Source organism: Arvicanthis niloticus, chromosome 8, assembly GCF_011762505.2.
Source record: "Arvicanthis niloticus isolate mArvNil1 chromosome 8, mArvNil1.pat.X, whole genome shotgun sequence".
Lineage (NCBI taxonomy): Eukaryota > Metazoa > Chordata > Mammalia > Rodentia > Muridae > Arvicanthis > Arvicanthis niloticus.
The window spans coordinates 18,455,312-18,476,450 of NC_047665.1; the positions used below are offsets into that span (position 1 = coordinate 18,455,312).

Below are 21,139 nucleotides of genomic sequence, written 5' to 3' on the forward strand. Positions count from 1 at the left end.
ATGGGCCCCAAGGATCAAACTCAGGTATTTAGGTTAATTTTATTTTCATGAAACAATATTTTGGTAGCATGAATGTATATATATCATGTGCAATGCCCACAGAGGTCAGAAGAGGGTGTTGGGTCCTCTGGAACTGGAGTTCCAGGAGGTAGTGAGCTGCTATGTAGCTAACAAACCAGATCCTTTGTTACAGCAGCAAGTACGCTGAATTGCTGGGCCATCTCTTCAGGCCCTAGTTTTAAAAGTAGGCTGTTATTTCATGTATAAATCTTTAAAATTACTCTTAAGATTTTAAGTCTAAAAATGTGTCACTGCAAAGGAACAAAGATTTACAGTTAGATATTCCTATCTAATTGTATGATACTTGACTCAACATAGTTTTATATATTACATTCGCCCTTTTACCTTTGGCAAAGCAACCACCAGACAGACCCTTTTCTCTGGAAAACATACCACCTGGTACCTGTACTTGTTGAATACTTAGAGGAGGCATTGGCCACTCTCCCAGATACCTGTCTCCGTAAGTAGAACAGCAGACTTAGCCAGGGAAGGTGTGTGCTCACACAACCACCTCTGCAGTGTGCTACTGTACTCTGTGCTCAAATTAAATACTGGATAAAAATGGAACCTCACTGTTAAGGGCAATTATAATAAATGAGGATTGCAACTCTTTGGAAAACTTAATACAGTTAGTTAACCTTTAAATTTTGCCATAAATAGTATAGTCAGAAATTAGAAAGGATTCAGAGGAAGGGGTTCTGTACATGAACTATACCATCTATATTTCTGCTCTGTTTTTTTTTTTTTTTAATCTAGTGCAGTGTGGGTAGTTTATATAAGAAATTTCAGTCAGAAGACAGTGGATAATGAGTACATAATTAAAACTATGGGTATGTTTTAAATAAATATATTTGCATTGTATTTTAATAAATTTCTGTCAACTTCCTTTTAGAAAATTAAACAGCCAAAATGGATCCAATTTAATAAGGTATCCATTATTATCTACTACTTAACATTAAATCTATGCCAGAAATGTGGTCAGTAAGTTGAAAACATGTCAGGATTTAGGAGTTGTCGCTATTCCAGTAACTGATGATCATCAGGACTTAGGTGGAATGAGGCAACAAGCGCCAGCCCACCTAACGACATTTGAGGCTTTGCTTTAGAAATACTGGGACAGATTGTACCAGGACAGTAGGGGAAATAGGAAGGAGAGTCCAGCAACCTAAAGAGACTCAGAAGGGAACAGGTTAAAGGAGATGAAGTAGTGCTGAGAGCAGCTGTGCTGCGGAGCAGTAGAACAGACAGGCAGTCCGCTACCTCTGTCAGTGAGGAGGGAACATGGAGGAAACTCCAGACTGCAGCTCAGAAGGGAGTCAAGAAGTAAGGCTTCAGAAATGGAAAGAAATGAAAATGCAACTTGAGGTAGGATCAAGGAAGCCAAGGGAGGAGGTGAGCTCGAAGTTATTAAAGGACTTGATTAGGGCAATAAAGAGCAAGGCGAGAATGAAGTGTAGATAAGTCATGTTTGGGAAGGACCAAGGAGCATCTTTTTCCCCAAGGTCTTACAGAAGAAAGGATACTGCTGTGGGGGAGGGGCAGAGGGAAGGCGAAGTAAATTAGGAGAAATTCACATGAAGAAAGAGAATCTGAATTTTCTGGCCTAGGCTTAGAATAAAAACCAAGTGTGCTTTGGTTAGCAGGAGGTTGGGATGAAAACAGCGTGGGTAATTCTTTACCTGGAGGGCCTAGGTCTCTTGGGTGACAGTGTCAGCACAAATGGAACTTGACCACAGAGTTTAGGATAAATAAGAGAAGCCCGACCAGACCAACAAAATAAGCATACAAGAAAATGTGGGGGTGGATACCATAGAGGGGAAAGGTTTGTAGTCAGATAGGCCGTGGAGTCCAGGATGACATTTCAGTGTGAGATTCTAGAGATGGAGCAGTTCTCAGATGAATGTGAGTCAAATTGCAGAGATTGTCTTAGTGAGTGTTCTATTGCTGTACAGAGACACCATGACCACAGCAACTCTCACAAAGGAAAGCATTTAACTGGGGCTGGTTTACCATTCAGAAGTCCACTGTCGTTGTGACGTGAAGCATGGTAGCACACAGGCAGGCATAGCGCTGGAGAAGTCGCTGAGAGTTCTGCATCTGAGTCCACAGCAAGGAGCGAGCGATCCTGGGCTTGTAATGGGCTTTTTTGAATTCTCAAAACCCACTCCCAGTGACACACTTCCTCCAACTTCCTAGTCCTTTCAAGTAGTGACTTGTGGTGACCAAGTATTCAAATCTCTGAGCCCATGGGAGCCATTTTCATTTAAACCAGCATACACCTGACTGGAGACTTCAGTGATGTTAGGATGCTCAGTTGCTGGGTGACTATGAAATGTCCCTTGTGCATACAGTGACATGGAAACGTTTAGTGTGCTTTACATCAAACTAATAGTAATACACGTTGAGCTTGTGCAACGGCTGGTTCAGTTCAGTTGTTCAACATGTGAGGCCAAACTATTCTAGCTGCTGCTTGGTGATACTAAGTGATAGAGACTCAGGTTGGATGACAACCACCTTCTGCCCTCACAGATCTGACAGACTACTAGAGCTTACAGGATAGAAAGGCAAATGGAGTTTGAATATTACCTAGAAAAGGGGGAATAAACAGTCTTAAAACAAGGTAATCAACTGGAGACAGGTGATGTCACTCAGTCTGAACGGTTCGTATCTGCAGGGAAGGAGGATAATAAGGACATTGAGAAAGGGAGAGAACACTGGCAAAAATACAAGGATGTTTATTTCAAGAATTGAAACTAAACTTTGAATTTCTTGTTCGTTGAAAGAACTACAAGTAATTTGTCATCACTGAAGCATATGATGTGTGGGAAGAAGTAAGGGACAGAGTTGGACACATGGGGAGCAAGTGGTACATGACAGCCAGCCTTCATGTCATGCACAGGCCTGGGCAGTTAGACCAGTGGTCTCCACAAAGGGATGTGAGTGCAAAACACTGGGAACAGGGATGAAGGTATGTGTGTGCGCGCATGTTCTCGTTCTCTCCCCCCCCCCGCCCCCCCCTGCAGAGGACAGCCTGTGGACTCTTCCTTCCACCGTGTGAGTTGAGCTCGGCCTCAGGCTTGTTGGCTAGCATCTTTTCTTGATTAGCTTTGTTCCTGACTTTAAAATTTGTCTCATTTGTCTTTCTTTCTGTGATCTTTTTAAATGTTAATTTTGTATGCTGTTTTGTCCTGTCCAGCAGGGCATTAAACAGGGTCCGGGAGATCACCTAAGAAAGAATGGGGGGAAACGGGTGAACGCAAAGAACCATGGCTTGTCTATAGGCTGATCAAACCATAATTTTTACTTTTTCACACAGGGGTTATATACACAAAAGGGCAGGATGTGGGGAAGGGGAAGACGCAGGAGCTCTTCAGGTGTTGAGGGGGAGTACAGATATCTTCCAGAACAGAGTGTCAGCTGGGTGAAGGTTCAGGGGACAGGTCACTATGACTCCGCCTATGATTCTCTTGTCCTTATCTAAGTTGGTACTATCCACCGAGGCTACCCAAGGTCTATGACTGTCCACAAGACCTATGACTACTTGTTCCTATCCAGGCTGGTAAATTTCCACCAAAGCTGCCTGTTTACAATATCTTATAGTTATCTGTTTCAGTGTTTTTCCACAGAGACCCGAGACTTTGTGTTAGCAGGCTGACTTAGGCCTATGGCTGACTTTAGGCCTTCGGTGTATAAGCAAGGCTGCCCCTGACACTGTTTGGTTTTGAGGCAGTTTTTCATGTAATTCAGGCTGGCCTTGAGCTCTATCGCTGTAGATGACTGAGTTCCTGAACTTTCTGCCTCACTCTCTGAGTGCTAGGATTACAGGTGTTCACCACCATGCCAGGTTTATGTGGTGCTGGGGATCAAGCCCAGGCTTTGTGAATGCTAAGGTAACAACTCTACAGATTGAACTGTATTCTCAATACCAATGTCTTTATTTGTAATAAAATTATATATAGGAATTGATTTATTTAATATGTACATAATCAAATTTGAAAGGCATATATTAAAAATTTTTGTTCCTTATGGGAGTGCATGCTCAAGGGAGTGTGGAGGTTCCTCTGATAGAGGTAAATTAGAGAGTTAGTGAACCCAAGGAGTTCCAGTCAGAACTCACAGGATCTGATCTGCTTTATGTTTTCTGGGATCTCATAGGAGGGTAGGGTGGAGAAGAACAGATCCAAGACCCAAGAGCTTAGGTGAGCTGCATATGCTGACATGTGCCTGTATTCTCTTCTCTCGAATGCTGAGGTAAGAGGGTGCTCGAGTCCGTGAGTACCAGTCTGGCATAATAGCAAGAACCTGTCTCAAATTAATGACACAACAAAACTGAGGCTAAAGGAAAAAGAGAGTGGGAGAGAGTGTTAGGTTAAAGGAAGAATTTTTTTTTTTTTTTTTAATGTATTTGCCTAAAAGAGGAAAAGAGACGGTAGACAGGTTGAAGGAGAGCAGCGGAGTGTTTTTGGTTCTGAAGCAGGGTACAGCTGCCAGGTGTTGTAACGATCAGAATTGTGACATTTAAGGACTATTGTATATTCCAAGCCACTGGTTAGTGTTACTGAATTCGGGGAGCCCTGACTGAAACTACATTGAAATGCTATGGGGGAAATGTGAAGATGCCTGTGTATTATAAAGCAAACCTGTTCTTTATTTTAATTTGTCCACCTTCAGACATTAATGTGTCTTGTGCTTTTTAGATGTTTCTAATGCATCTTCCACCCAGATGTCAAGTTCAGAAGGATTTAGTACATCTCCAGCCCAGCCCACCCCCATTTGCAGTGTCATTTGGTATGGTCGCAGATCCTTGTGTACGTCTTTTGTATGCCAGAGCCCCTGAGAGCTTGCATTTTGCCTTATAGAGACAGTAGATTCCCGTGTGTGTCTGCTTAAGCCGTCAGCGACACTGGGAAACTAAAAGGCTCAATACGTTTTCTTTGGAGGAAAACCAAACCAGGTCTGGCTGTAGCCTTACTTCCTTTGTTCTACACCTCAGAAGATGCACGTGAGGGGAGCTGCCTGGTGACTGGAGGTTCCTCTTGACCAGCTCTGCTTCTGCCTGTTTGCTCAGTTCTCAGTCATGTCATCTCCAGGACTCAAGGAAAATAGTCAGAGGAATCCCTGTAGGTGCAACTTTATTTCATGTTGTTTCGTAGCTGCTTTTATTTAAAATTATTACATTTGCATGGTATACAGATGAAATATTATTAAAAAGCTGAAATTAAATTTAACCTGCTTTGAACCTATAAATACTATATTTTAGTGAGAGCTTTATTTTCTATGTATTATCAGTAAGTAATTGCTGCTAAATTAGTTCCAAGAACAAATAACTGCTGCATGGGAATCTAGGACATTTGCATGTGTAATACATGTCTTCTCATCTACCAGGTGAAATTTCCCAGACAGATGTTTTTCTGAAGCAGCATTTATTTTAAAAACTAAAATGCCAGGCAAGTAGTGCCAATTCATTTCTCATGGTTAGAAACGAGAGTTAATTCAGCTGTAGCTGCTAGGGTGCTCACTTTCCAGGCAGAGGCAGCATGGTTCAGTATGTGACTGTATCTGGAGATAGAAGAAAGTGAAAGTTCATCCCGTGGTACTCTGGCTTCATCTAAGATGGCTGATTCTAAAATGGGTTGCAAATGCCTTAATGCTTCATAGAGACTTAAAATGAGTAAGTTTAGCCGGGCAGTGGTGGCGCACACCTTTAATCCCAGCGCTTGGGAGCCAGAGGCAGGCAGATTTCTGAGTTCGAGGCCAGCCTGGTGTACAGAGTGAGTTCCAGGACAGCCAGGCTACACAGAGAAATCCTGTCTCAAAAAACAAAACAAAACAAAACAACAAAAAAACATGTAAGTTTATAGAACCTGGGTGTATTTCTTATCACCTGTTAGCTGAGGAGATGGTCTTAAATGTGGTGTCTTATGTATGCATATAGAAGCATATAAGCCTGTGGAATTTGCTGAGAAAACCAAATCTTAAGAATTATTTCTTAGTATTTTTATTGAGTAATTGAGTAATGTTATTCTATCCTTAGAAGCAACTGGTGAATAATTTCTACTAGTTAGTGCACTTCAAACACTACCCATTAGACCTTTAAGGTGGCACATGCTGTATCATGTTTCATGTGTGTATCATGCCTGTCAGGTAGAAGCCTGAAAAGAGTGTGTGTGGCCCCAGTCTCTTACTCCGCATGGTGTTTCAAGTGGAAATTGCAAGTTAGCATTCAAAGTCAGTTGAAGAGTTTTCCTCCTGTCTCATGTCTGTCTAGTACTTTAACTTTACTTTGTTGTTGAGGGCCTTGGGTGTACAGGTACACACTGTACCATCCCAGGCCCATGCTTAAACATATGAAGTCTTTACAGAAGTGAAGAATTTATGAAAGCGAACTCCAATTAGGAGTACACTACATTCTTGTTTCTTTTACCTGTGAGGTGGTGAGGACAAAGCACGTAAGGGTGGAGACAGTGAGGACTTCAGAGTTACTTCTAGAGACTGTACAATGGCTTGTTTCTCTCGGGCATGCTTAGCATTGGCAGTTCTAAGAGGAATGATTTTGGTGTGGGCATTAGTTTAAATTATTAAGCTAGGAAATTACTTTAATTTGTTGATGAATTCTGCCAAGAATATTAAGTGTCTACTCTTGGTCTCTTTAGGATATGACAATGTGTATGTGTATTTGTTTTTAAGAAGCTTGTTTATAATGAGGGTAAAGATGTTTGAAGAAAGCATGGAAATTTACATCCTGCCTCTTTATTTTGATTCTGGGGCTCATGCTTGCTCCCCCAACCCCATCTTATTTTTTCGAGACAGGGTTTCTCTGTGTTGCTCTGGCTATCCTGGAACTCATTCTATAGACCAGGCTGGCCTTGAACTCACCTACCTGTGCTTCCCAAGTGCCAGAATTCAAGATGTGCATCACTGCCAAGCTGAGCAGTTTCCTTTTCAAACCTAGTTGAGTCTTTATTCTGATACTTTGTCAGATGCTTGACTACGGCCTGACCTGGAATTCTAGGATGATGTTTTATACTGAAGAGGAAGTGATACTCTGACAGCTTGTTTATGTATTAAACTACATAAAGATAGAGCTTGAGATAAGAGCTGTGACCCTTAAATATTATCTTTCAAATTTTTACAAAGATTATATAGCACTATTGCATGATCAATAATTATAGCAGTAGATCATTTTAGGAACCCGTTGGTACAAGCTTTTGTTGCATAACACATTTGATATCTTTAACAAATCCAGTCATTCTGTTTCATTACCCTTTCAGTGGAACATAGTATATAAACTTGACAGCAAAGATTGTACCTTTCATAAAACTAAATATGAACACCACAAAGAATTGTGTAGAAATATTGTCTGTCAGGCTTTAAAAGAGGACTTATCTGTTGATGCTTCATGATTTATCTGAGCTTTTTCAGAGGTTGGTGCTAAGAAATCACCTATGGGTGCCCATGGACCTTCTGCTTATGCTTTTGAAGGCAGCTATGGAGTTCTCACTAACTCAGAAAACTATTGGCTTACGTAGAATTCCAGACCAAGGGAGAAGTCGGGTGACCAGCTGATCTAAGAAACCCTTGGTGGTTCTTCCATGCCTGTCCTTGCCCAGGAGTGCCCATTGTGTACATACAAGCATGTGAAACTCAGTTTGCTTCCATTTAAGGACAGTGGTCACCCTGCAACAGGAGAGATGACTAAAAACACTGTACTATACTGACATATGCCAGCAGGATTCTGTGTCAGTACAGGATTAACTATTGAAAATACAGAGACACTCCTTCACCCAATGTGAAGAAAAGGCTAGCCAACACAGTGCACTTTAGAAACCATCCTGTGAGCTCACTTAAATACTTTCATAGCCCTTTCAAAGTACAGCTCTCCACAAAGCTTGCTGAGGGCTGAGTTACTTTTTCCTGGTTACTGTCTAACTGGAGAGGCTGTGTGTCTTGTCTGCACCCACTCTGACTTTTCCAGAATCCCATCCGAGATCATCTTTAAGAATTGTGATTATTGCCAAAGCTTTCAAGCCATCATTTCTGCTAAATAGCATGTTGCTGCTGCTGTTGAAACAGTATCTCACTCTTAATCCAGCCTGTCTTGGAACTCATGGCAATCCTCCTGCATCATCCGCCTAAGACATAACTGCTGTCCTCTGTCATCATACCCAGCTAGATTGTTGACTATGAAGTGTCATCTCACGTTATTAACACTTAAAAAAATTGCTTTTATGCCATTGGGAATTTGGGTGGTGGCCAAGTTGGCCTTCTATCAATCATAATGACACCATGCTAGGCATCTCTGCACACAGTGTCTCAGAGCTGTAGTCCTTATGGTGTGTTGTTAGTGTGTGCTGGCCATTAGCTTTTTGATGTGTATGGGTTTGTGTGTGACTGACTGCAATGCAGAAGAGGGTGTCATATCCCCAGAAGCTGGAGTTGATAGTTGTGAGCTGCTTGATTTGGATGCTGGGAACAAACTCAGCCCTGGCCATTGGCTTTTGAGAGAGGATGTGCCAGTTCATATTCTGACTACCACTCTGTGATAATCTGTTTTACAGATCATCACACAACAGAATTTACTTATATGTTTTGTGATGGGGTCTCATGTAGCCCTGGTGTCCTGATATATTTGTCTCCACCTGCCAAGTGATAGAATTTTAGGTGTGTGCCACCACACCTGGGATGGGGACTCATCCCAGAAGAAAACCAGTTCACCTTTTTTCAGTAGCTATTCATTGCCTGTCACTCTTGGTTTTAACTCTTGGCAAGCTTAAGTCAGCAGGAACCTTGACAGTGCTCTGACGGCTACAGTTTACTGTATAGCATGAAGTGACTTGCTTCATTATTGATGTAGGATAGTTACAAGATTCTCTACAACAATCCCTTGCAGTTCTCTCATTCTGTGACTGACATTTCATGAGTGAATTTGCTTCTTGCTGCATGCTGCCTACATTTGAGTCACTGAGTGTAGCTAGAAACACCCCTCTCCTGAGTTCTGCCTTGTCCTGCCATTGGCTCTCCAGAGAGCCTGTGACCTACCTTTCCCCTGCCCCCTCATCACATTGTTGGCTTTTTGATCTCAGTGCCCTTCCCAAAGCAGGGGAAGAGGCAGAGCTGAGGCAGAGCCGATGCAGAGAGTGGCTGCTCTGAAAGCTGCAGTGTATGTGATTTACTGGGGCATCTTGAACCAAATAGGTTTTTGATTTGTTTGTGAAAAGTGTTTTGTCATTGACTAAATTAAAGTTCAGAGAGAGAGTATATGGCAGATAGCTGTTGTGACCACCAGGTTGTATAACCTTGATATACCACCTTCTCTGTCCTTTCTGAGCAGATAGCTTTTTAAAAATTTAAATTTCAGATATGAGTACTATATTTGAATTACCTCTGCTCCTCTCTCTTCTCCCTCTCAAACTAATGACCTTTTCCTGTAATTGATGTTGTGCATACATGTATACATACATACATACATGCATACATACATACATACATGCACACACATATAACCTACCGAGCCAAGTTTATTGTTGCTCTCACATCCATGAGTTTGGGGCTGACTGCTTTGGTTTGTATAACCTGCAGGGATTCAGCTCAAGAGAAGACAGATTCACTTTTCAGTAGCCATTCACTGCTCATAGCTCTTCATTTAGGGCTTGGAGCCTTGCAGAATTTCTCCTTTTTGTGTTGGCATACTGAGTAAACAAGGGTGTGTGTGGGTTGTGTGTGTGTGTGTATGTGTGTGTGTATACACATCCACATACATGCAGATAGAGAACTGAAATTGGTATCAAGTGTCTTCCTGTGTCCATTCTAGTTTATGTACTGAGGCCGGGTCTCCTTCAGAACCTGGAGCTCACTGACCCAGCTAGCCAACTTGCCTCAGGGACCTGTCTCTGCCTCCAAAGTGCTGGAATTACAAGTGGTACCACATCTGCTTGACTTTAAATGGGCTCTGTGGTCTGGTCATCAGGCATGCATGGGCAAGAGCTTTTTATCCACTGAGCCATCTTTCCAGCTCCTAGCAGGATGTTTTTATTGCTGCTTTGCTGGTTCTGTTGTTTGTGTATTTGGGAGATGCAATGCCAAAATACTTGTTGTAACTGGAAAGTTAGCAGAGCCTTAAGGAAGCTCTGAAGTCTCTTGTCTGATGACAGGTGGTCTGGGAATATAGGGAGTGATGAGTTGCAGTTACGCCTTTTCCAGATATCTGGCTTTGAGCCCTACGGATTCCTTCAGAGGGTTTTGTATTGGAAAGCACAAAAGTTTTGTTTTCTTAGACCAGTGTTAAGCAGATTTATACCACAGTATCCTTTCTTTGGGTAGGGGAGGATGGGATAGGGTCTCTTCATAGAGCTCTGGAGATCTGTGACTCACTTCAGAGACAGTAGGATCGAGAGTGACTGATTTCCTCGTCTTCATAAATACTCCTCACCCTGTCAGAAGACATTTGCCATGTTGTACACAATTGTTAACATGACACCTTCTAGTCTGTGTTGAGGCAGATGACTAAGCATTATGGTCTTGACCCCAGAGCCTAGGCTCTTTCTGCTCCATCATTCCTTGTGGAAAGGAAGGAAGCCGAGTATTCCTAAGTTACTAAGTATTTCTCCTCTGAGTGCTTCATATGCTAGCACTTCACCATCGGAGCAGCTGCAGAGTCCTGTTAAATTGTGGATCTTTAACAGTTTCATTGAATATAACATTTAGATTACACAATTCCCTTTCAGTGTATACTTGAACATTTTAGTGAATTTTAAAAACTGTATTGTTATAGAAGAATATCTCTGAAGATGCCTTTCTGTTCCCAATTTCAACTTCAGAAAAACATAATCAGTTTTCTGTCTGTAGTTTTCTGGATGTTTCATGTAAATGACATGTACTATATATATTCACTTGGCTTTTTCCTTTATATATGTGTTGAGATAGGTGTATATTATGATACATATCTTGTACTTCATTTCTTTTTGTGAGTAGCATTACCATAAACATTGCCATAAACATAAAATATCCAGATCTGTCTTCATTTATCTTGGGTAGATTCTTAGGATAGAAGCTGCTGAGTTGTGTGTGTGCTGTTTTGCTTACCGGTACCTTAGAGAAGCCACTAAACTCTTCCAGGACGGCACTGACAGTTTACATTCCTAATAGCAGTATGGTGTAGTTCCGTTTCTGCTTCTCCTTGCCTGCACTTGTTAGTATGTCTTGTTAAGTTTTTGTACTGTTGAGGTTTGATCCAGGGATAACACATGCTAGAGAAGTGCTCTCTTATGAATAGATACCCCTAAGCCTTTATCTGTCTTTTTAAATTATAGCCATAAAAGTGAGTGTGTAATATTCCTTGTGATTTTGATTTAAGCTGACTAATCACTACTGATATTGAGCATTTTAAAATGCTAACAGTATGAAGGCTGGCAGCACCAGATCACTTGTGATAAACCTGTGAGGCTAATACTCCATGTTCATTACTTTCTCATCAGTATGCCAGTATCTCTGACAGAAGCAAGTTCAGTTCAGGAAGGATTTATTTTGGTTCATTGTTTAATCAAAAAAAAAAAAAAAAAAATCCACCATTTGCCAGGGAAGACAGCAAGATCTGTTTGCCCTGTGGTAGCATGAGCATGTGACATCTGGACACATTGTGGTGACAGACAGAAAGCAGAAAGTTTGAGGCAGAACTAGAATAGTTACTATCAGTAAGACCCATTCCCAAGGGCTGGAGAAATGGTCTCCTTGTTAAGAGCATTTACTGCTTTTCCAGAAGACTCAGGTTCAGTTTCCCACACCCACAGGGCAGCTAACTCCACTTGTAAGTAATTTCATGCTCTCTTCTGGGCTCTTAAGTGCACTGTATGCATGTGATAACTCTTTAAGGGGGAAAAAAAAACATTTTCCAGAGATCACTTCTAAGAAGGTCCCATTTCAAAAGACTTTCTGAATGTTCAAAACAGCCACCAACTGAGAATTAGTGCTCAAACCCTGAGCCTGTGGGGGACATTTTACATTCAAACCATGATATACTTGTTCCACAAGCTAGCTAGTCTCTGCCTCTTCCAACACTTTCTACTTCCTGGTACATCCTGTGAAGAAGTTGCTGCTACATGCTCCACTGTCATGCACTGAGCTTCTCCAGGGGCCATAGCTTCTCCAGTGTGGTGGGCTGTTTCCTGTGAGAATGTGAGCAGACAAACCCTTCTACCCCCGCCCCCCACGGGTTCCTTTTGAGTGTTTTCCTTATAGCAATGCAAAAGTAACTATTAATTTATTTATACCAGCTCTATATCTGAATATATATGATTTTGTTAATCCCAAAGATGGGAGGAGAAAGACTACCAACTCAAATTATCATGTCCAAATTAATTAAAGCTGGCAGTGAATTAAAGCAAGCATTTTGTAGGCATGTGCAGAGGCAGTCTCCTCCTGAGGTGGGGTTCTAGAGGTCAGCCTTGGATGTGAGGAAGACAAAGCTTTTATGACTTAGGTAAGGAATTTCTAAATGGAGGATTCGGTGGGCAAAATAGATGGGGTTACAGAAGCAGAACATGATCATAACAAGTTAGTCATGACAACCCCCTGAAACCAAGACATGATTGCAAGAGGCTCATAACAGTAGGCCGTCATAACAAGGTAGCCATAGCAACCCTTTTGAAGCAAAGGTCAGGCTGCAAGGTGGCTATTAACCCTTTGAAACAAAGCTGCCATTGCCACTTCTGGAACAGACAGTTGAGCATCATTAGTAATTAAGCTTACAAGTGGGGCATAGTACAATCCTAGAAAAACAGAGGTTTTATCATAAACAGGAGTGCACCTAGTTTGTCTTTACTGTAAGATGGCTATTAAGCCTAAGATGGAGGCAGACTAGTTCTTTAGTTTGCCAGTATTTTCCTCATATAAGGATTTTCAGTATATTTTGAGTATAAATAAGACCTTTTGTTTTGGTGGGGTTTTTGTTTGGTTGGTTTTGAGGGAAGATCTCTCTAGGCTTGGTTGGTGTGAAACTTTCTATGTAAAGTATGTTGGCTTCAAATTTGTTATAACTCTCTGTCTCTCTGTCTCTCTGCCTCCAGAATCTGGGATTATTAACATGCACCACAATGGTTAGCTTCAAATGTTTTCATTTTAATGATTTCTTTTCATTTAAAAAAAATCTGCATTCTTTCTATATCCTAGAACTCTATTTCACTTGAGACTGAGGCTCTCCTGTTCTGTTTAGAAATTTTCTAATTGTCAGGTTCCATTTGGATGGGAGGTCATAGAAACCTGTGAGGGAGCAGTGTTTTAGCTGAGAGGGGTGAATACAGTGTGTGGGTGCACATTCCTAGTTTGGCTATCTGCGTGCAGCCATCAGGCTGGAACACAGTGCTGCTCCTGGAAGTACTTCATTGAGCCATCTCTGCTGAATTAGCAGTAGACAGAGAGAATGACCATAGTGGCTTTTAGGAAAGTCTGCCTTCCAGAAAGAAAGTGGATCAAACACCAGCCTCTGTTGCCTCATGCCTGTATTCCAAGCACTTGGAAGGCTGAGACAGGGGTATTGCCATGCATTTGATATCAGCTTGGGCTACAGCCTGAACATCAACAAAAACATGTTATAAACAGTTTTATAAAACCTTGCTGTATCACAGTGCACACCTGACGCCTCATTCTTGATTCTAACTTTATTACTTTTTCTAGAAAAACAACTAAAACCATCTCCTTAAACTTTCTTCCTAAAATTATTTGAATCAAATCAGGAATTCTATAAAGTCACTGATTCTTAACAGCATTAATTCAGTAAAGTTCATCTTCATGTTGATCTGCAGGAAATTTGGCCAATAGAGTAGGCTGATGCCCAGCAATCATTGGGCTATGTAATAACGACAGGAGAGGCATATCAGCAACAAGAAGCAACCCTGGGATGGAGTCTCTATGGCTGTGCCTTTCCAGAGCACCTACTGCAGCCATGCAAAGCCATGAGCCATCTCCAGGAACCTCTAGGAAACTTGCCTGCCATAGCCTTTCTTCAGTGGCTTTTGTCAGTTGTTTGTAAGCTTAGATTTTTCACAACCTGCTTTTTAATAAAGGTTCTTAACTGCTTCAGCCTCCCTTCTAGCCCACCACCCATCAGAGATAGTGGAGAAGAAAGGTTATTAGGACACAGGGGAAGTTGACCTGTTTAGAAATAGTTCTTTGGGGTGATTCCAATCTTCGTCAGGATGTCAGCAGTTCAGTTCACTAGCAAACCACCAAACATGAGTCAGCAGCGGCAGCTCCATCGAGAATAAATCCCAAGGCTTCACCGGGTTGCTGTGAACCTGTAGAAGTGGGAAGAAGCTACTGAAATGTCACGAGAAGTTCTTTGGCAAGTTACTTCTATGAAGTCACAGCAGGCAAGGAAGGATTAGCAACACCATGTAAAGCGGTACCAAGAGCATTGTTAGTGAAGAGGACCAAAGCAGAAGCCTTGTTCCACCGTCTGTCCTTTCACATGTCTGCCTCAGCAAAACATCCTCCTCTTTCACCTGTCTGCTCCAGTAAAACCACTTTATGACCTGAGTCTCAAAAGAAACCTGAAATTTCCACTTTACTTGTTGTTTGTTTGTTTTGGTTTTTTAAGACAGGCTTTCTCTTGGTAGCCCTGGCTGGCCTAGAACTCACTCTGTAGTACAGGCTAGCCTCTAACTCAGATATCTGCCTGTCTCTGCCTCCCAAATGCTGAGATTAAAGGTGTGCATCATTACCAGGAGGCTATGAATATAGGATTCTTTAGAACTATTTAACTTCATAACACATATACACCAGAACAACAATAAAAACTAGTAAAATGTTAGTTGATTTGATGATATGTATTTCATAAGGCTGCTTGGAATGAGGTTATACTTACTATATTCATAGAATCTTATGCTTACTTGGTTCTTTAATTTTAAAGCTACTTAATAACATTGTGGAAGGTTGTACCAGAATTATTTTCAAAAATAATAACGAAATCCACTAAAAGAAAGATATTTGAAGCTATGGCTGGTGATGTATCACTATAACCTTAGATTCTGGGGACTGAGACAGGACTGTGACAAGTTTGAGGCCAACATGGTTTGCATACCAGGTTCCATGCTAGACAGGGCTGCCTAGTGAGGCCAAGAAAAACCACACCAAAATGAAACAAAGATACATGTACTGCAGAATATACTGAAACCTGAAAGTTACTGTATGGGAAGGTATATTGGAATATCATATATTACACAGAACTTGCATAATACATTATTAGTTACTCATGTACTGTTATAACCAAAACACTTCAACAAGATTGGGAAGAAAGGTTTATTTTTCGCTCACATTTTCACAAGGTGCTGTCCATTGTGGTTGGTGTGTGTGTGTGTGTGTGTGCATATGTGCGTGTGCGTGTGCGTGTGTGTGTGTGCGTGTGTGTGTGTGTGTGTGTGTGTGTGTGTGTGTGTGATAAACACCATGACTTGGGGAGGAAAGAACTTATAGGCAAGTCAGGTTAGGAACGCAAGGCTGGATTATGGAGGTACGGACTGGAGCAGAGGCCGTGGAGACAGGCTGCTTATGGAGTTGTTCTTGTGGCTTACTCAGCCTGCTTTCTTACACAGCCCAGGGTCACTTGCCCAGGAGTGGCACCTCCCACAGTAGGCTACACCGTCCCCCATCAATCAAGAAAATGACCCATAGACTTGGCTATCGGCCAATCTAATGAAGGCATCTTCTCAATGACTCTACTTTGTATCAAGTTGACAAAAAACTAACCAGCACAATGTGGAAGAAAACATGGCCCCAGAAGGATGTGGGTTGGTTTCAATTGATGGTGCTTTGATCACTTACTTCTTCATTTCTGTCTGCACCTGACTATCATTTCTTACAGGACTGCATCCTGTGTAAATGCAGCAGAGCATGCTTTACAGCTCTGTGCAGTCTGTTGCCATATCTCTCGTTGGGTGTGTATCTGGGTACTTTTTCTTTTGAAAACTTAGTTTATTACTGGTCTTAACTTTATGCCATATTTGAAATTCTAGGTTGAAATGGTTTGAAAACATCTCCATTGTTTCTGAGAACGGGGAAGATGAGAACCCAGTTACCATCTGTGTGTCAGCACCTGTGGTGTGGTGTAGTCTGGTGGGTTATGTACACAGTGGGGTGCAGAGTGCTCCCTCCTCAGTGAGGGGACGTGGCAGTGTCTGGTGATGGTGCTGCTGGGTGACCACTGCAGCCTTTTTTCCTTTTTAACGTTTTACTGTTAAACATTCTCCAGCAGCAAGTGCAGCATCTTGTTGCAAGTGACTCTTGTCCTTAGGAAGGACTCTGTGAGCAAGACTACTGTTTGTCAGAGTGAGATGTTTTTAATTGGCTTTTCTTTCAGGTTTCTCATCTGTGTTGCTTCTTGGCATAGCTCAGTGGATGACGTCAGGGCAGCTCTTGTCTCCCTGGCACCCAGCAGTTGTGTTCTGTTTTAAACATCATTTTAAGTTCCATAACCCAAACTCTCCTCAGCCCGCCTCTGGAGGATTCCTCTAACATAAGGAATTCAGATGAGAATCTACTACTAGTAATTCAGACACTAGAGGTCATTACAGTCTTCCTAAGAAAGCAGAACACCCCCACTCCTTTACAGATGGCTTTGACTCAGTTAAAATATGACATTCTCTAAGAAAATCCCTTTTGATAATTTCTAAATTGCTCTTTTGTTTTGAATGGTTTATTTTGGAATTGCTTCTTTGAAAGCAGTTTACCTGACTATGAAGTGTTTGAAGCATGCTCATGTGTTTTAGAGTTGAATTACACCTGTGTGCTGGGCTGTCGTGAGGTATTTAACAGATATGTGGACTGTTGAAGCAAACAGTGAGTAGATGTCCTCTTCCTGCAGTCTTGGCCTAGTACACACTGCAGATACATTGAGGGCACTAGAAGATGCTCAGGGCAGAAGCCTGTGGAGGGCTGACAGAGTGACTTTAGTGCTGTACTTGATTCTGTTTCTTACTAATGTCTCTCTGTCTGTCTGTAATGAGGGAGGGAGAGAGGGAGGGGATGAATGAATGATTATCTTGCATAGCTTGGGAGTTCCCACCCCTCTACCTCCACCTTTCAAGTGCTAGGATTACAGACATGCTCACCAATCCTGACCGCTTTGCTTTTTGAGAGTCTTATTGACATCGTGTTGCCTGTTAATATTAGCTTTGAGTTATTGTCCAGTGTGGTATTGCTGATGGCTCATATATGTCATTCCTAAAACCTAACAACCTTAGGAAATGTATGCTTTTACCTCACCCATGTAGAGGATAAAATGGCAGCTTGGAAAGGTTAAACTGGTTTTAGCTGGCAATAGATTTCTACCTGGGGTTCTGTGAGAACCGCAGGATTTCACCATAGGTGGGGTGTGTGAAAGGCTGGAGGGAAGCCAGCAAATGCACAGGCAGTGGCTGGGCCAATGAGAGAAGCCTTGGTAAAGGGGCTGCCAGTGGGGCAGGTGTTCACAGTGGACCCTATCGTCAACTGCCCAGAGGATGCTCACTGTCCTGTCTCTGTTGTTGTAGCTAACTTAGTTTGTACTTCTGGCATGTGTATAGATTACAGTACAAGAAAGTCCAGAATATTCTATGTGCAATACATTATATACTTTGTATAAAGTCCAAAAGCAACAACAACAACAACAAAAAACCAAAACAAAAAAACCAACCCCACCCCCATTACCGAGTTTGAAGTTTGTCATTCATAGAGGAGAGTGTCCTCAGGAGCTAATGGTGCAAGGGATGGAGTAGTACTGCAAGCAGAGGCAGGCCTAAGAGCCAGTCGTTGCACTATGTGCTGTTTGTTCTGTTTAAAATTATTAATTACATAATTTTGAGTTATATGTACGTTGTCTCTGGGCATGTAAGTACCAGTGTCCACAGAGGGCAAAGGGGTCAGATCCCCTGGAGCTGGAGTTACAGAAAGCTATAAGGTGCACTTTGTGGGTACCAGGAATTGAATTCTGGTCCTCTAAAAGAGGAACCTACACTCTTAATTGCTGAACCATTTCTCAAGGCTGGGTACATGTTTCTCCCTCTAGTTTTCTTACTGTATGAAATACATTTAAAAGTTTTACCAGTCTTCAGATGGCACCATCATCCACCCCTAGGTGGAGGATCCCCTGAGAAGTCAGCGGTGACAGTGACTGATGAGGAGCTCCCTGCTGTGAAGAGCAGGCAGGATAGGGGGCGGTCCCCAGCAGAGAGGGCACAAGGGGTACAATGGGACGCAGCATGCTGATGGGGGAGCTGTTGTGGGCTTCTGTGGCAGAATCTGTCACCTCTTTCCAGTCCCTGCTGGAGCTCTCACCGCCACCATTCTGTTTCCTCAGCTGAACTAGATGCCGAGCACACACAGAAGGTCCTAGACATGGAGCACACCCAGCAACTGAAGCTGAAGGAGCGGCAGAAGTTCTTCGAGGAAGCTTTCCAGCAGGACATGGAGCAGTACCTGTCCACGGGCTACCTGCAGATCGCAGAGAGGCGAGGTGAGCTGGGGCAGTTGCAGGTTGCCTACAGTGGGGTATGGGGTATAGTCCTTGTGGTTAGACCCAGAATGAACGTGACTGCCGCGATCACGCCTGAGGTGACATTGTTCTGCCTCTCCCTTACAATTAAAGATTCAATTATACTCATATTGAACTTTAAAAAGTATTTTGTTATTTTATGGAGTTCAGGATCTACCCAGGGTCTTAAACATGCTCGGCAACTACTTGACTGAGCCAGAAAAAAAATGTTGTAGGTTAAAAAAAAAAAAGAAAAGAAATGACCTCTGTTACAGTGTGGTCCTTGTCTGTCTGCTGAGTCTATATGTCACTGCCACCACAGTCAACATCATAGTAGCTGACTTCTCAAATGTCATCAGAGTTTTCTCCCAGGGTTAAAAGTCTTTGAGGGGCTGGAGATGGAGTCATGAGTGATTTGCATACCTGAGGCTCCTCAGATGTACCATGGAGGTTGAAAAAAAAATAGAAAAGGCATTTTAAAGGGTGATTGTTTTTATCAGAATGGACTATAACACAAAGTCATCCTTTGGTACATGGTTCCAGGACTCCCTCTCTTGATACCAAAATCCCTAGATGCACAAGTTTTATATATAAAATGGTGTACTGTATGTAACCTTCGATATCCATCCCCCAAGCACTGTCAAGAATCTTTGTGTTAGGTTTCCCACAGTGTAAGTGCATGTTCAGTAAGCCTGTACTGTTTAGAGACACTGGTTAGAAACATGTCTAATACAGGTGTAGCTTTCACAGAGCAAACTGTGTTTGTTCTCCACCTACAGGCATAGAAGGCACGGCTATGGAGGGCCACCTCTATTCTAATAACTTCTCTGGATGAATTGGTGTTGTAAGGAATAGTATCCAGATTTATAAATGAACACCTTAGGGGTGAAGACACTGGAGGGCTCCATCTTGTTTCTCCTGAGGAACTGTCTCCCTCTAAAGGTGCAGCTGGGTGGACAGGGCCACTGGGATTTTCCCTCTGGTGGGTGCTGTGCAGTATGCCCCAGCAACAGGTAGGCAAGTTGAGTCTTCCCATCCTAGGTTTTCCTTGTCTCCTGTGACCTGCCTTTCCTCCATCCCCTTGCTCTTCCAGTGCTACTCCTCACCTGTCACTCTGTTCCTTGTCATCAATTTGATGTCCCCACCCAGAAAAGCTCTAAGAACATAAGGAAGGACAGTTCTGCAGAGAACCTTTAATCACCAGAGTTAGCTTTTTAAACTGGCACAGGATTGAGGTTTAACATTTCTTTCTCAAGAGTCTGATTCTTGCCAGTTTAACCAACTAATCTAGAGAGGCCATGGGTTTTTACTAAGAACACTGTGTTGGTTCCTCAATGCCAGGCTGCATGCAGTGCTTGCTTCAGCTCCTATGGGACAAAGTGGAAGCTTTGCCAGCGATGTGCCACGTACCAGACAGAGCACACTTCATAATGCTGTGCCTCTTTTTAATACAATTCCTCATGTTGTGGTCACCTCCAGCCATAACATGAAATTCATTGCTACTTCATAAGTATACTTTTACTACTGCTATGAGTTGTAGTATAAATACGTACTATGCAGGATATCTGACATGCGACCCCCAAAGTGGTCGTGACCCACAGGTTGAGAATTTGATACAAAGGGACTTGAGGCATTTGTTCCTCATAGCTCTGTCACTAACATGCACATGGTTCATCCACGGCAGGAGACGGTTTTCTCCTTGGCCATAGAGAGCCCTCTGTGTTCTTCAATGTGGTCAATATCAGTGTCTTAGTTAGAGTTTTACTGCTGAGACACCATGACCAAGGCAACTCTCATAAAGGACAACATTTAATTGGGGCTGGCTTACAGTTTCAGAGGTTCAGTCCATTGTCATCATGGTGGGAAGCATGGCAGCATCCAGGCAGGCATGGTGCCAGAGAAGAGCTGAGAGTTCTACGTCCTGATCCACAAGCAGCTGCAGGAGAGTGTGTACCACATTAGGCTTAGCTTGAACATTGGAGACCACAAGACCCGCCCCCACAGTGACACATTTCCTCCAACAAGGCCATACTTCCTAATGGTGCCACTTGCTATGGGCCAAGCATTCAAACACATGAGTTTATTAGGATCATACCTGTTCAAACCAACACAACCAGGCATCTTTTTTAAATTAATTAATTAATTAATTTTTAACTTAATTTTAGTTTTATTTGTTGTTTGGTGTTGGGAACATGCTACCCCTCTAATTCTTGATGTATCTGACAAGGACACTGAACGTCTCTTGGATCCCAGTACTTGGGATCCTCTGACTGTAATTACCTGAAAATCCCATCTCCAAGGACTCATATTGGAGGTCAGCGTTTCAGCAGATTCATCTGGGACTAACTTCAACCATTCCAGAAATCTGCACAGATAGACCTACCCTAGCAAAGCTGCCCAGAGAGGGACTATGACAACATTGTAAGAATTCTTTGTTACTGAGAAATTTAACTCTTCCCTGTTCAGTATGGCCCAGAATATCCTGGTTGTATGTTATAAGGCCAGAGGAGGCAAGGATGAAAAGAAAGGGTCCCTCAGATGTTTCTGTATTCTCAGGGAGACATGACACACAACCATGGG

General features: G+C 42.4%; 1 protein-coding gene across 2 annotated transcripts in view; it reads left to right on the plus strand.

The window, feature by feature from the left end:
- Dtnbp1 (dystrobrevin binding protein 1) overlaps positions 1–21,139 on the plus strand; it is an 85,686-nt gene that overhangs the window by 56,550 nt on the left and 7,997 nt on the right. For both annotated transcript variants that reach the window (XM_034509847.2, XM_034509848.2), the window contains exon 8: positions 18,386–18,541. In XM_034509847.2, coding sequence (XP_034365738.1) covers positions 18,386–18,541 — 156 coding nt within the window. The remainder of the gene's footprint in view (positions 1–18,385; positions 18,542–21,139) is intronic.